At 58.0% G+C, this 14,773-nt stretch overlaps 1 protein-coding gene across 10 annotated transcripts in view; it reads right to left on the bottom strand.

Annotated features, from left to right (window-relative positions):
• The window catches only part of MROH1 (maestro heat like repeat family member 1), a 60,586-nt gene that overhangs the window by 29,585 nt on the left and 16,228 nt on the right, over nucleotides 1–14,773 (bottom strand). For all 10 annotated transcript variants that reach the window (XM_029923649.1, XM_029923647.1, XM_029923646.1 and 7 more), the window contains 6 exons: nucleotides 14,674–14,772; nucleotides 10,977–11,128; nucleotides 10,293–10,433; nucleotides 9,864–9,956; nucleotides 6,416–6,494; nucleotides 6,029–6,142 (listed from right to left, as the gene is read on the bottom strand). In XM_029923649.1, coding sequence (XP_029779509.1) covers nucleotides 6,029–6,142; nucleotides 6,416–6,494; nucleotides 9,864–9,956; nucleotides 10,293–10,433; nucleotides 10,977–11,128; nucleotides 14,674–14,772 — 678 coding nt within the window. The remainder of the gene's footprint in view (nucleotides 1–6,028; nucleotides 6,143–6,415; nucleotides 6,495–9,863; nucleotides 9,957–10,292; nucleotides 10,434–10,976; nucleotides 11,129–14,673; nucleotide 14,773) is intronic.

Raw genomic sequence — 14,773 nt, 5'->3', positions numbered from 1 at the left:
CCAGCGTTAGTCACGTGTGTGACAGGAGGCAAGAGGAGGACGTTCAAGATGTTCTAATTCTGTGACAAGTGCGACGCACATTCCTGGGGAGGAAGAGGAGGTGCAGACCAAGAGGAAGGCGGGACGGGAAGGCTCGGCCGGCCGGCCGTGGGCCTGGAGCCACCAGCACGACCCCTGGGTCTTCTCCCTCCGGTCTCTCCTGGTCGCGGCGCTTGGCTCTGTCTGCTGAGAGGCCCGGAAGCGCGGCCGCCTAGCAGTCACAGGCGCCCGACCGCGGTCTTTGAGGGCAGCGTCTCCCCAAGGAGACAGGGCTTTTTGGAGAAATGGCTGATTCCTAGCCCGGGGCGAGAAGCGTCTGAGGCGAGCCTCGAACACCAGCTGCCCAAGACCACGGGGGTCGCGCCCGAGGACTCCGCCGGAAGAGGACACGATGCGAACGCCCATGACGGTAACGACTGCGCTGAGCTGAAATCCACTGAATGTGAGAAAACCTAGGAACACTTAAGGGTTTTAAGCAGGGCCCCTGGGGGGCTCAGCCGGCTGGGCTGGCGTCCGACTCTTGACTTCCGCTCAGCTCCTGATCCCAGGGTCGTGGGATCGAGCCCCATCAGGCTCTGTGCTGAGCGCGGAGCCTGCTCGGGACTCTCTCTTCCCCTGCCCCTCCCCTCTGCTTACATGCTCTCCCCCTGCCTAAACAAACAAAAAAACCAAAACCCTAAAATTAAAAATATAAATAAATACAGATTTTTTTTCTTTTAAAGAGAAACAGTCACACTTATAGGACAAGAGGGAACTAATCTATCTTCCTGAAAACAGACAAACAGAATAAAAGAGTCCGTGACCAATCCTCCCTCCTTTATTCACGCCACACCTCTGGGTAACTGCACGGTCATGGAGGGAAGTGTCTCCTCGAAGTATTCCAATTAATCAATGAAGAAGAAACCACCGAATTAGAGCGCCCCCAAATTTGTCCCAGACGCTGAACATCGAGGCAGCTAAGACCACAGGGGACAGAAAACCAGGCGTCATGGGGCCTCCCTCGCTCTTGCCAGAGGGACCGGACTGGAGTCTGATCCTGTCTCTGAATCAGCCGCCAACTTGCCGAGGTCAGAGGAGGGGCACGTGCCGGCCCCACTGTCCCCCACCCTGAGAGCACACGGCGCACCCACTGGCCCGGTGCTTCCACGGAGAGACCGCAAGGGAAGGAGAAGCGTGCAGCGGGGAAGCCGCAGTTTAGAAAGTGTTTAGGGGCGCCTTGGTGGCTCAGTGGGTTGAGTGCCTGACTTTGGCTCAGGTCATGATCTCCCAGTTCCTGGTTCAAGCCCCGTGTCAGGCTCACTGTTCTCAGTACAGAACTCGCTTTGGATCCTCTGTTCCCCTCTCGCTCTGCCGTTCCCTGCGCTCGCTGGCACTCACTCGCTCTCCCTCTCTCTCAAAAATAACATTTTTTACAAAGGCTTACATGTAGGGGCTTGTTTAACGGGGACCGTTTCCGTTCTGCAGGACAAAGGGTGTCCAGGAGCCCGGCTGTCCAGCAGGACTGTGACTGACACGGCTGAACTGTGCACCTGAAGAGGGCTGGGGTGGGAATCTTGTGCATCTTGTAACAATTACAAACAAACAAAATGGACACAGTCCATAAAAAGACATGAATGCACATATCAACTTTCTAAACGACTAACCCTCGGGGTGTACGTGTCACCGAGAGACCATCCGAACTGCAAGGAAGTGGTCACTGTAAAACCAGGAGAACTCGTCGGCGGGTGAGGGGTTCTTACTGGAGCAGGAGGGTGCAGGCAAGGGGCTCCTGCAGTGACGAGTTCAATTCAAGAGCCCTGATTACAGATATAAAAGTGTTTGTCTTTTTTTTTTTTTTTAAGTTTATTTACTTTGAGAGAGAATGAGCTGGGGAGGGACAGAGAGAGAGGAAGAGAAAATCCCAAGCAGGCTCCATGCTGTCAGCACAGAGCCCGATGTGGGGTTCAAACCCACAAATCATGAGATCATGAGCTGAGCCGAAATCAAGAGTCAGACACTCAACTGACTGAGCCCCCCGGATCCCCCAAAGGTGTTGTTCTTAAAAGGCGTCGATCAGCAGTAAGTTTACATTTTGTGTGGTTTCTGCCTGTGATCTAGCTTACAATAAGAAGATTTTTTTTAGGGGCGCCTGGGTGGCTCAGTTGATTGAGTGTCCGACTTTGGCTCAGGTCATGAACTCGCAGTTTGTGGGTTCAAGCCCTGCGTCGGGCTCTGTGCTGACAGCTCGGAGCCTGGAGCCGCTTCAGATTCTGTACCTCCCTCTCTCTCTGACCCTCCCCTGCTCATGCTCTCTCTGTCTCTCAAAATTAAATTTAAAAAACATTAAAAAATTTTTAAAATATATTTTTTTAGTGGAGACGAACAATCTTGAAGAAGAGAGTTGAGGAGATGCGCTCCCAGATGGAAGACCTCGTAGGAAGGCACGAGGATTAAGAGCGCGTGCCAGTGGCACGAGGAGGTCCGTGGAACAGAAGAGCCCCGAAAGGCACCTGCTAACACGTAATGTTGAATTCCTCCTCTCGGTACCTCAGAATGTGATTTCACCGTGAAACAGGGTCCCGGAAGGTATAATTAGTTAAGTCAGGATGGGGTCACACTGGAGTAGGCTGGGCCCTTCATCTGATAGTACCGTGCCCTTACAGAAGGGCAATTTGGACACAGACACCCAGGGAGGTGCCTGCAGAGATGAAGACAGAGGCAGAGGGCAGGGCCGCTGCAAGCCAGGCGATGCCAAGGGCCCCCAGCAGCCCCGAAAGCTGGGCAGGCGGCCTGGGATAGGTTCGCCCTCACCCCGCTGACACTGTGCTCTCTGACACCTAGGCTGACAGTGACACTGTGAGACAGCACACCTCTGCTGCTGAGCCACCCCACTGGCGGGACTTTGTAAGGCAGCCCCAGCAGATAGGCACATCCGGGCACCCGATTTTCTAGAAAGCACTAAGGCAACGGGGAAAGGAAAGTCTTCGCCACGAGTGGTGCTGGAGCCATGGGATGCCCCTGAGAAGAGAAACCTTTGCCCCCTGCAGCTCACACCGCACCCCAACATTAAGCAGAAATGAATCGAAGAACTAAGTGTGCAAGTTCAAACAATGACGTTCCTAGAAGAAAACAGAGTATCTTCACGTCCTCTGGAAGGGCAGAGTCTTCTCAGACACAAAGGTGCCAACCCCAGGAGGAGGCACACCCCATCTCACAGATCTGACACACAACTCTAGAGATGACTGTAAGAAAAAACCCGGGTTTAAAATGGGCGAAAGGCTTGAACAGGAACACCCCCCCCCCACAAAAAGGTATCTGAGGGGCAAAAGCATGTGAAAAGATGCTCACCCACTGTACCCTTAGAAAATTCCAGTTCAAGCCATGGAGACGCACCACTACTGCACAGACACCAAAATGGTGACAATGAGGGCACCGACCAAGAAGCCGGGGCCGCCAGAGCCCCCCGTGCGCTGCGCCTGCGCACGGCTGAGCACGACTCTCCCGTCAGACCATACGGCCTTTCCAGGCATAATAAACGCGCACCTGCCCCGTGGCCCCGATTTCCGCACCTGGAGACATGAGTGCACACGCCTACACACGGATTTGTGCAAGAACGCTCATACCAGCTTTCTGCACGACTGCCCCAAACCGGCAACACTGCACATGCCCACTAATGGGAAAACAGCCTTGATTCGCAAACCGTAACAGAATATACCTCAAAACCACTATGCTCAGTGAGAGAAGACAGACACACAGGTCACCTGCTGAAGAGCGAGCTTATTTACATGAAATCGAAAAATGGGCAGGATCAACTGAGGGCAGAGGCGCTGCTCTCCAAGAGCAATACAGGGGGACCCTGGGTTCCAGAAACATGCCACATTTTGAGTAATGGTCACGCGGTTGAACAACGTGTAAAATGTCACCAAGTTGTACACTGAAGATTTGTGCATTTTACTAAGTGCTATTTGTTCTCTGAAATTCTGAAGGAAAAAAAACATGAACTAGAGGCCAAAAAGCTTTATTTTTTAAATTTTTTTATGTTTTTTAAAATTATTTTTGAGAGACAGAGAGAGCAGGAGCAGAGGGTCAGAGAGAGAGGGAGACCCAGAATCCAAAGCAGGCTCCGTCCAGGCTCTGAGCTGTCATCACAGAGCCCGACGTGGGGCTCGAACCCACAAATGTGGGATCATGACCTGAGCCGAAGCTGGACGCTCAACCAACTGAGCCACCCAGGCGCCCCAAGAGGCCAAAAACTTTAAAACATTTGACGTAGAAAGCACAGAAGACAGGCAACAAGGCAAAGACAACACCGGACACATGACAGGGTGCTAAGGACGAGTCAGGAAACAGCAGAACACTGAAATCCTGTTTAAAAAAAATCCCAAGACAAAATAAGGTTTGAAACTACCTACGAAAGGGCGCTTCAGAGATCTGGGCAGAGCGCCACGCCCAGAGCAGCCGGCACAGTCAATAAAGTTTCTGGATTTAGAATAAAAAAATAAAAGTCCTTTGGAAAAACCAACCAAACCGCTTGTAAGGAAAATGAGTATCAGATTTCTCAGGGTCAGTAACTGCCGCTAGGGGACGACGAACAAGGAAAGAAAGTGAGAGGCAGGAATTTCACGTGTGGCCAGTCCGACCTGGTCAGCGGTGCCCACCCATGCAGGACGTGGCTTCCCGGACTGCAGTGCGGAGGAATCCAATTCAGCCCCAACATCTTAGTCAAATTATAGTATTTTGCTTTTTAAATTTTTTAACGTTTCTTTACTTTTGGCGGGGGGAGCGCAGAGAGAGGGGGACAGAGAATTCTGAGCAGACTCCCTGCTGACAACAGAGAGCCCAATGCGGGGCTCAAACACATGAACTGTGAGATCGTGACCGGAGCCAAAATCAGACACTTGACCCACTGAGTAGCCCAGGAGCCCCCATATTACAGTATTTTAATTCCAAACTCAAGGCTTTCTAAAAACCAGGGCCCCACCCCAACCCAAGCAGAGCGCGCATCCCAGATCTGCTGCTGGGGCGACACCAGGCGGGGCGTTCCGACCCTCATCTACAGGACGCACGGCCACGGGCACGGCCCGCCCGCGGGGGAGGGGCCGGCTCAGCCACCACAGACACCGGCGTCACAGCTCCACTGCGTCTCAATAAAGTTGAAAAGAAAAAGATACAATCTGGTTGCCTTTGAGGAACTTTTGGTAGCTCCACAAGTTTTCTCATTGTAAGTCAAACTAAATATGGCTTCTAATGTTATAAAAACCAGAACGAGATATAACACGCCCGCCCAAATGGCTACAACGAAAGAGCGCTGGCGAGGACACAAGGCCGTGTTGCTCCCACGCCGCCCGCACACCAGGGTGAGACTCTGGGAAACAGAGCAGTTCCATCCACTCAGGTGGACACGTGCAGACTTCACCACGTGAGACTCCGCTCCTAGGGACACACTCAGCCGAATGTGCACTGGACCGATGTCACTGGCAGCATCGTGCACGACAGCAGACAACACGGACACAGCTCGTGTCCGGCCTGCAGTGGGACGGAGGCAGTGTAGACTGCACTCAGAGCTTGGGCCTGTCGGAACCGGGCTGCGTGCCCACCACACCCCGTGACCAGTGTTTATTGACCAAGACTTATGGAAAAACACAAGCTCAGGTGTGAAAAGTGTCCAGGCTTGCTGCTGGGTAAATAAACCCTAGAAGCAGAAGGCTGAACCCTTCGCGGTGATTGTGAGGGGTCTCAGACACGCACCGGTCACAGGTGTTCTGCAGCCCAGCTGGCCAGCACCCTTCCCAGAGGCCCGCACCCCAGCGACAGGCCACCAGTGTGTGTCCCTGGCCTGAAGTGCCCATCCAGAGGCGGCCATGACAGATGGCACCAGGCTGGCCCAGCCCCGGCCTCTGCAGCCACCTATCAAAGGCCAATGTCCATGAATCGGAGCAAGATGTTCCTTTCACCTAAAAGATGGCCAGTATCTGCCTTTGTCAGGCCCTGCCCCATACTGGACGCTCACCAGCTGAGTTGATGACGTGCCTCACGACCTGCAGGGTGCCCACGCGGGTCCTCTCATTGTTGGCATCGAGCTTGGGCAGCAGGAAGGCCAGCAGACGGTCAGGCGCGCAGCACGCTGCCGGGCAAGCACACAGCCAGATAATTATTTGTAATAACCTCTGCTCCCTGCTCACTGTTGGCACCTACAAAGCCCGGGGGCCAAGAGGGATGGAGACCAGGGGCCACGGCCCGACCGGGCCTCTGTGGTGAGGTCCTGGACCCACACACAGGCCAGGGACAGTGAGACAGAGAAGCCTCCTCCCCTCGACCCACGGCCAAAGCTGCCACCCCCCCCTACACACGAGCAGACACGCCACGGGCGGCCCCGTGTGGGCCGCCGCCGGCTTACCCAGCACCGTGAAGCAGCGTAGCACCTCCTTCTGGTTGCTCACCACCAGGGGGCTGGACGACTCCACGGGCACACAGATCTGCTCCCAGGGACAGAGGACAGCAGTTACAGGGATGCTGCTGTCTCCCCAGGGCCCAGCTAGTCTGGAGGGAAGGACACTCCTAGGGTCCCCGGGCCTCACGGCTTCCACCGCCCCCCAAGCTGGTCAGGTCACTCCACTCTCTCTCTCTCGGGGCTGCAGAGCTGCACTTGCCCCCGTGGTCAGAGGCCCTCAGGTCTCCAGGGAAAGAGTACCGGCTCCTTCACTCTGCCTTTCCTCCCAGCAGCCAGGACACAGCCTCCCCCTTCCTTTGGGTACAGGCTGGAAACCACTAATCTCCAGAATATAGGAAGTACTGGAAATCAAAACACCTAGTGTTGGTTCATTCAAAATTACAAGAACAAAACAAACAAACAAACAAAAACCCACAAAAACACAAACTGAAGCAGTGGGCAGACGTGTCTCTAGGGTCCGCTGCACCTCAGCAGATGACATGGAGCCCCCCGCCCCCATCATGGTCACGACCCCAGCGCGGCCTCTGCACAGAAGGCTCAATGGCAAGTCTTCGGCACAGCCCATGTCACGGAGCACGAGAGGTGACCAACAGAGCAAACACATCCCCAGGGCCACAGGCCTCACCCCAGGCCGGCCCCTCAGAGAACCGGGGGGAAGAGGCTGGGTGTGGGCACCGGCCCCAGGGCCCTGCTCCAGGCCCCAGGGTACCTCCTTGTCATTCCCGTTGTGAAAACTCGTCGGGTCCCGGGAGGCAGTGCGGCAGCCCCCCCCCCCCCCCCCCCCCGCCTGCTCCTGGGGGGTTCTCCCTCTGGGGGAGGCCAGGAGCCAAGTGGGCGGGACTCTCAAGCAGCCCCGGGGAGAAAGGCCTCCGGCGCACGGCTGGCCGAGGGCGCCATCGTGGAGCCAGCCAGCCCCCCCGGCCTCGGCCGGGCCTTCAGGCTGTGACCACGGTGAGGCCCCGAGCCAGAACCGAGCAGCTGAGCTGCGCTGGCCCCCTGGCCTGTGGTGACCGTGGATAGTAACGGTTGCTGCTTTAAGACACTGAGCTTTAGAACGCTTGGTTACGCAACAAAGGAGCAGTGCAAAGGGTGGTCATCTGGAAAAAAGATGAAACTGGACTCTCACTCACTGTTTCCCTAAAATCAATTCCAGATGGATTGAACTATAAAAGTATATTGAAAAATGGTTAAATCAGAAAAAGGGTTTGCAGAATTCAAAAGGCTTTCCTAAATATAACAAAATCTACACTAGAACATAACAGACACGTAATGATGTAAAAATTAAATAATTTTGCATGGCAGAAAATATCATAAGTGGAGTCAAACGACAAAAGACAAAGTAGGAACAAGTACTTTACACGAATGACAATAAAAGACTGGACGTAAGTGCTACAGATCAATCTGGGAAAACCCAAAATCCAACAGGAAAACAACACACGTGAAGGGACAGCTCTACGAAAGGACGTCTCTCCGCGACTTCTCCCTCCGCAGCCGTGGTCGAACTGTGCTTCCCCTTAGCCCCTCCTCCACAGACCACCCCCCACCGGCATCGCTTCCTGCGGTCAGCATTCTACGGTAAGGAAACGACACTGTGCCACATCTCTTATTCATCCCGTCATCTTTTCGGAGCGTAAACCTCCTCTCCTGAGACATCACAGACGTCCTAGGTGAAGTTAGTCCCGAGACACTTCGTAATCAGTTTCTGTTGCTATTGTAGATGGAATTTTTCGGACCCTTCCTAGCTGGTCTCTCCCTCACTACCAATAGAGAAGGCGACCGTTGAGTTTCATACGTTACTCTTGCAACCGGCAACCCTGCAGCATTTATTACTCTGCTTCAATGTGTACCTGAGTGGGTTTCTAGATGCGTGAGCCACTCACCCATAGCACAAATAGTAAGTGCTTCCAAGTGACAGGTACTATTCTAGGTGCCGAGGGACGGCAGTGAAAACTGACAAAACCCCAACCTCCACCGTATACATCCTGGCTGTGAGAACCAAGCAATAAGTAGATGATCTGAAAAGGCAGCCAGTGCAATGGGGAGAAACAAAGCAGGGCCGGGGCCGGGGCCGGGGCGGCCCCGGGAGGGAGGGAAGGCTGAACAACCAACAAAGTCCCATGCCTCCCAGCGCCGCCCATTTCTGATTCTCCCTGGCAGAAACAGCTCTGGGCCCCACTGGGAGTGAGAGTGAGGGCTCTCCTGGCCTTCACCCTAGGGAGTGTGCCCGTCTCCCATTCATGATGAGGGCCGCGGAGGCTTTGGGTGCATGAACTCTAGCAAGTTAAAGAAGTTCCTCTCCAATCCCTGCTGCTAAGAGTTTCAATGACAAATGGGTGTCCAACGTCGTTGTCATCAAAAGCTTCTGCATCAACTGAAGCCACAGGCTGCTCTCCCTAATCTGCTCCTGAGAGGAGGCGTGCTCACAGCCTCTCAGCGTCTGACCCAGCCCACCGTCCCTGGGCTGAGGCCCGCTGTCCCTCGTGTTTTGAGAGTCTGGGATCAGTTAGCTTTACTGTGCGTATGCCCCTCACATCTACTGTCAAACTACAGACAGGTTTTCCTGGACGGTACGGACTTTGGTCCGCTGGGCTGATCCCCAAAGCCATCTGTACAGGGCAGCAATGAGGCAGACAGAACCCAACCTCAGAGCCATGTGGGCCTGTGTCTGTTTGAAGGAAGAAAGGTCTTGGAAGACTTTTCCTGTTTATTTTCTGGTTTAGCTGAGATCTTTATTTCTTCTCCTGCCAGTTTTGACTTTAATTTTCTTAGCAATCTATCCATTTCACCATTTTTCAAGTTCATTACCATCATTCAATCTCTCCACTGCAGGCCTCCCCTCTCCCTGGCTGGGGGGGCTGGCCTCCAACTGCTGCGGGAGGGGCCTCAGGGGGGTGGAAGCAAGGAGACTCACATCTCTCCCACCCCCTCTCCAAGAGCAGGACTCCTCTCCACCACTCGGCCTGCGTTCCTATGACCTCCACGCCTCCCCTCCCACCTGGAGAGAGGGGACAGCACAGCAGATGGGCCGCCTAAAGTCTCTTTCCCAGTGTTTTCCAGGACCCCAGCTCCCCTTGGGGACTCACATCCAGTGCAGATGCTCCCAGGCCGTCTCGGGCCTCCCTGGGTCCCCACCACGGGAAGGAGCTCTCTTCTCACCTAAGGCCGCACCCACGACTCCGGGAACACCCCTGCTTCAGCACTACTAGGCTGGACCACCCCTCTGGCTCTTGCTCCCTGCAAGTCTCAGCAGACCGGGATCTGCCCCTGTCACACCAGCTCCATCCAGAGCAGGTCCCCAGTGCCTCACACCTAGCATGCCCTCCTGTACTCGCCCCAGGAGCCCCAGCCTGCCCCATCTCAGGCGCCCCCCGGTCCTGTGCCCAGCACATCCTACCTGAGCATGCAGAGCAGCCAGCAGCGCGTCCAGCTGGGCCTCCAGCGTGCGGCTGCCCACACTCACTGCTGCCTCGAGGATCTGGCCCAGGCTCTGTTCAAGACAGGGAGGAGAGAGGCCATCGGGCCTACGTCAAGCCCTCACCCCCACCTCCTGGCCACAACGACCCCACCTCAGGGCTCAAATAAGGAATCCCTACCTCCACGTCAAGAATAGAGACGGGAGGAAAAGGCTCAGGATGGCGGGCACAGACTTGGGGTAAGGCCAAGGTAAAGGTCCGCTGGGCAGGGAAGGGCAGCGAGGAGAACCATGACAGGACCCTGCTCACCACTGAACCACACCACACCCTCTGAGGTTCCCTCCCCTGAGCCAGGTGGGGACCAGTCAGCGGACAGAATTCTGCACAGGCTGCAGCTCACAGGCGCGCACCTTGGACACATGGAAGGTCTCGGCGTGCTTCCTGTAGAGGGCCAGGACCCCCGGCAGGAGCTTGGGGAGCTGCTCCTCCAGCCTCTCACTGGGAAGCAGGTGGCTCATGGGCCCCAGGGCCTCCACCACGGCGAGCCGGAGCTGCAAGGTACCGGTGCGGCAATGCCGGCAGCGTCCCCGGCAGAGACGCACGAGGCCTTCACCGAGAACCCAGGATCGGAATGAGGGGACCCCAGGCACCACGTGACCAGGGGATCCAAAAGGGGTCCAAAGGCAGAGAGGTCAGAGTGACCACGGCCTGGGTCTGGACGGTGACCGGGCCAGAGAGGCCGCGAAGGACGCACCCACAGGGGGCTCGTCACGCCTCAGCTCAGCGCAGCCCCCGGGCGACTCGGCAGCCTCCGGGCAGAGTGGGGTCGGAGGGCAGAAAACAGGCCATATTCTGGGAAGACCTTTGCAGGATGCCTCCACTCCCTGAGGAAGCTGGGGTTGGGGGGACATGGACGGGGGACTGGGAAGTGTAGACAGCTGTCTCCATTTCCCTCTGCTCAGACCCCTCCCCAAAAGCCCGCAGAAGAGCAGAAGTGGCTCGGGCCGGCCTCGCGGAGGTGGGCCAGGCTTGAGGGCGGGAGGCAGCGGCCAGCAAGCCGAGGTGACAGGCTTCCGGCTCCGAGGAGCCTGTACCTTGGCCTCACGGCTCTGCAGCCAGTGGTTGAAGAGGATGTCGTAGGCACTGAAGATGTCAGCGGCAAAGGTGTCCCTCCTGACCGTGGGGTCTGGGGCCTGGTCCCGGCTGGCCAGGTATTCCAGGGTGCTCTCGCTGAAGTTCTGCAGGGCTGCCACAGCGGTGTGGCCGTGACACATCTGCACCGCTGCCCCTTCCAGCCCCACCGCCTGCAGGACACCTTCCCTTCCCGGGCCGGAGGGGCCCCCGCATCCGTGTCCTTCCCCACGCCGCAAAACGGGAGCTTTCCTGGAACCTTGGGCCTCTGTAGGTCTGACTACGTAAGACGTGATCATGTGGGGGAGGGTGGGCTGTAAACCCAACACGACTGTGTCGCGAGAAGAGAGCACACCGACATGCGGAGAGGACAGCAGAGTGACAGCAGGGCACAGAGTCTCCCTCCGAGTCCCCAGGAAGGGCTCTGAGCAACAGCTTGATTCGTAAGAATACATTTCTCTTATTTTTTTTCTTAAGATTTTATTTTTAAGTAATCTCTACACCCAACGCTAGGTTCTAACTTACAACCCTGAGATCAAGGGTCGCGCACTCCACCTACTACGCCGGCCAGGCTCCCTGCATCTCTCTTAAGCGCCCGATCTGCGGTGTTAGTGACCGCTGTACGGAACTGGTACAGACTCCAAGCTCCCGAACAGCCTCGGTTCACGGCACCTGCCACGAGGCAAAAAGAGGAGGTGCTGTGCCCACCTCACTCCTCACACACAGACAGATGCCACGCAGTTTGCAGGGTCGCTGTGCCCAGAAGTCCTGGGTGCAGGGGGTGTGGGAAGGCACTGAAGGTGGACAGTGTCAGGCTGGGGCGGGGCAGGCCTGGACAGTGGTGTCCGTGAAAGCGGCTGCGCTCGGGGACACACAGGCGACCAGGTCCGGGCACAGATGAAGACCACTGAACCCGGGATCAATGGGGAGGCTGGGGACTAGAGCAGAGAGGTGGAGGCAGGGCCCCTGTCACGGAGCCCCTCGAGGGGTGGGGTGCGGAGGCGCTGGGGAGGAGGCCGCACCAGCCCCTGCCCGGCACGGCTCTGCCCCGGCCCGCTTACACGGCTCACTTCTCAGCTCGGGCTCCCTAGTCCGACAGAGAAAGCCTGACCCCTGTGTGTGCGTGAGAGCAATCAGTTACAAGTCCCCAAGACACAGAACTTTAAGAAAGACTTTTTTTAAGGAAAAAGAGTTCACATGTGTACAAGTGCGTGCGCGAGTGGGGAAGGGCGGGGGCGGGGAGAGTCCCAGGCAGGCCCCACACTCACTGCAGAGCCAGATGCAGGGCCCTATCCACGACCCTGGGCTCGGACCTCAGCCTACCGAGCCACCAGGCCCCTCAAGGACTCAGAGAAGAAAGCCACCTCCCAGAGCGCCTCTGCGCCCCCAGCCGCCCTTCTGCTCGGGAGGGGCTCCTGGAGGGTCCAGCCCAGGCCGACTCCGGCGCCCCCAGAGCACAAGGAGGCCTCGCGTCCCACCTGCCGCACGGCCCCTGCCCCTTGGAGAAGGGACGGAGCCCGGCCCTCTTCCCCCGGCACCCCTGACGCCCCGACGCGCCAGCCTCCTTGAGCTCAGTCATCAGGACGCTGCTCGAACGAACCAGTGTTTCTCGGCGCCTTGTAGCGAGGCGGTTAGGAAAGCAGTGGCCAGGCTCTTACTAGCTATTTCCTCTCCAGTCACTGGCGCACACGAGGGCAGGGGGCAGTGCTCACGCACCCGCCCCCACCTCCAGCCCCCTCCAGGCAGGGGTCACTGATGGACCTCCGTCTCCGGCCGCGGCCCTCAGGGCCTCGCCACTCGGACGGCCGTGGGCAGGGCACCGCCGGGGGAGACGGCCGTCCCACTCCTCGGTGTCCTCTCGGACCATCTTCCCCGCGAAAGCGTCCCAGTGCGGGGGCTGGGTGGCCCTGACCCTCGGGAGCCCGCCGCTCCGGAGCGTCTGTCACTTCCATTCTCGCTGCCGTCTGTCATCGCATCTCTGACCCCGAGCTCCACCAGGCCCTGCCCTCCCCTCAGCCCCGGAGGGCTCATCACGCCTGGTCTTTTGGGCCATTTTCTTCTCCCCAGACTGTCTGCTCGGCTGGGTCTCAAGGCTCTGTTTACGCTGCCGCCGCTATTGCTCTCGGAGACACTGGTCGAGGGCAGCAATCCAGGGCTGCGCTCGGCGGCGCGCCGGATGTCTGGGGGACACCGTCTCCAGCTCCAGGCATCCGGCTCTTCTCCCACCGGCCACAGTGTCTGCAGACTTAACGCTGAGGGCCTTGGAGCACAAACTCCGGTTCGCAGCCCACCACGGCAGCGGAGAGGGCCACTCTCTCCTCCAACGCCAGGCGGGAGTGTCCATCTGTAGAGAGCATCTCGCCGCACACAGAGCGACTGTCGCTCACACACGACAGACACGGACGCGGTAAAAACCATCAGTGGTGTCAGAGGGGTCGGCTCTTCGGCACCACAGGCCAGCCTCCCACTCGGGGCCTCGGCAGCCGCAGGGACGGCGTGGGGCGGACGGGGACAGAGCCCTCAGCTGTGCCGTGGAAATCTTATTCCCCCTCCAGCCTGGACGTGCGGTCCTAGGCATTCCCCCAACTCCCCCGTCCAGTGCCAGCAAGCTTGCACCCAAGTATCATGCCCCTCCCCTCAGAGGGCCTGGCCCTTCTGGGTCCTGCTCTGCAGTCCAGCCCAGTGGGAATTCCCAGCTCAGCTGCCCCAGGATCCTAACCAAAATTCTCTTTTTACCCAAAACCAGGTCAGCGAGGGTTTCTACAATTTAACCAGGGGGGTCTGCCATCACCCACAGGGGTAGGAGCACGGGAGACGACTGGAAGGAGGCCGTGGCAGGGACAAGGGACACGGGAACAAGGGGTGACAGGATGGCCAGCAGGAGCCGGAGCCCCTCCCCAGGGCCCCAGGACCAGAAGCCGCCGTGAGCAGGGTGGATGAGGGCCCTACGCTCCAGTCTGCTGCTGTGAACGGCCCCAGGCGCCCCCAGCATGCAGCAGGGAGGGTGGGGGAGAGCACCCAGACAGGGAGCACCCGACAGGCCCTGGGCTAAGCTCTGGGCGCCCTGAGCGTGTCCTGTCCCCACACCCTTCCCTTACCAAGGACCCTCCTAACCGGAGTCCTGCTCCCCGTACCGCCCCCCCACCCCAGTCCCCCCCACCCCAGTGCTGGGGCTGCTGGCCTTTCGGAGGAAGCCACGCAATGAGGGCCCAGCTGCCCCCAGCACCTTCTACGCTTCCCTCCCAACAGCACCCCCTCCTTCTTCTCTAAGGGCCCCCTCAGCCCCTCAGCCCCTCCCCCCTGAGGCGCCCCCTGCTGGGCACACAGAAGGCAGCAGACATGGGAGGGAGGGGAGTAAAGACCCCTTTTGAAGATGCCCAACATGGAGCCGGAGCCGGAGCCGGAGCCGGAGCCAGGAAAGACGTGGGAAGTCTCTGCGGCTTTGTCCCCTCCCAAGTGTCCCACCCTCAGGGAACCGCAACATGAGGTACAGGGGTCCCTGCCAGCAGACAGAAGCAGAGAGACGCAGGGGCCAAGACACGTCTGCAGCCACCCAGGACCGCTCATCCCTCCTCTGTGGCCCAGAGGACTCATGACCCCCCCCAAACCCAAAGGGTAGGCAGGCAGCTCCCGGCCCCTGCCCCCGAGACCCCATCTTACCACAGCAGAACGCCACCCTCATGGTATCGTGCTTGGCCATGGACAGCATGGGCAGCATGGTGCTCAGGATGGACGTCAGGAAGGGCACCACGCCGAACAC

This window comes from Suricata suricatta, chromosome 15 (assembly GCF_006229205.1).
Source record: "Suricata suricatta isolate VVHF042 chromosome 15, meerkat_22Aug2017_6uvM2_HiC, whole genome shotgun sequence".
Taxonomy (NCBI): domain Eukaryota; kingdom Metazoa; phylum Chordata; class Mammalia; order Carnivora; family Herpestidae; genus Suricata; species Suricata suricatta.
This window is presented reverse-complemented; position numbering and strand designations above follow the sequence as displayed.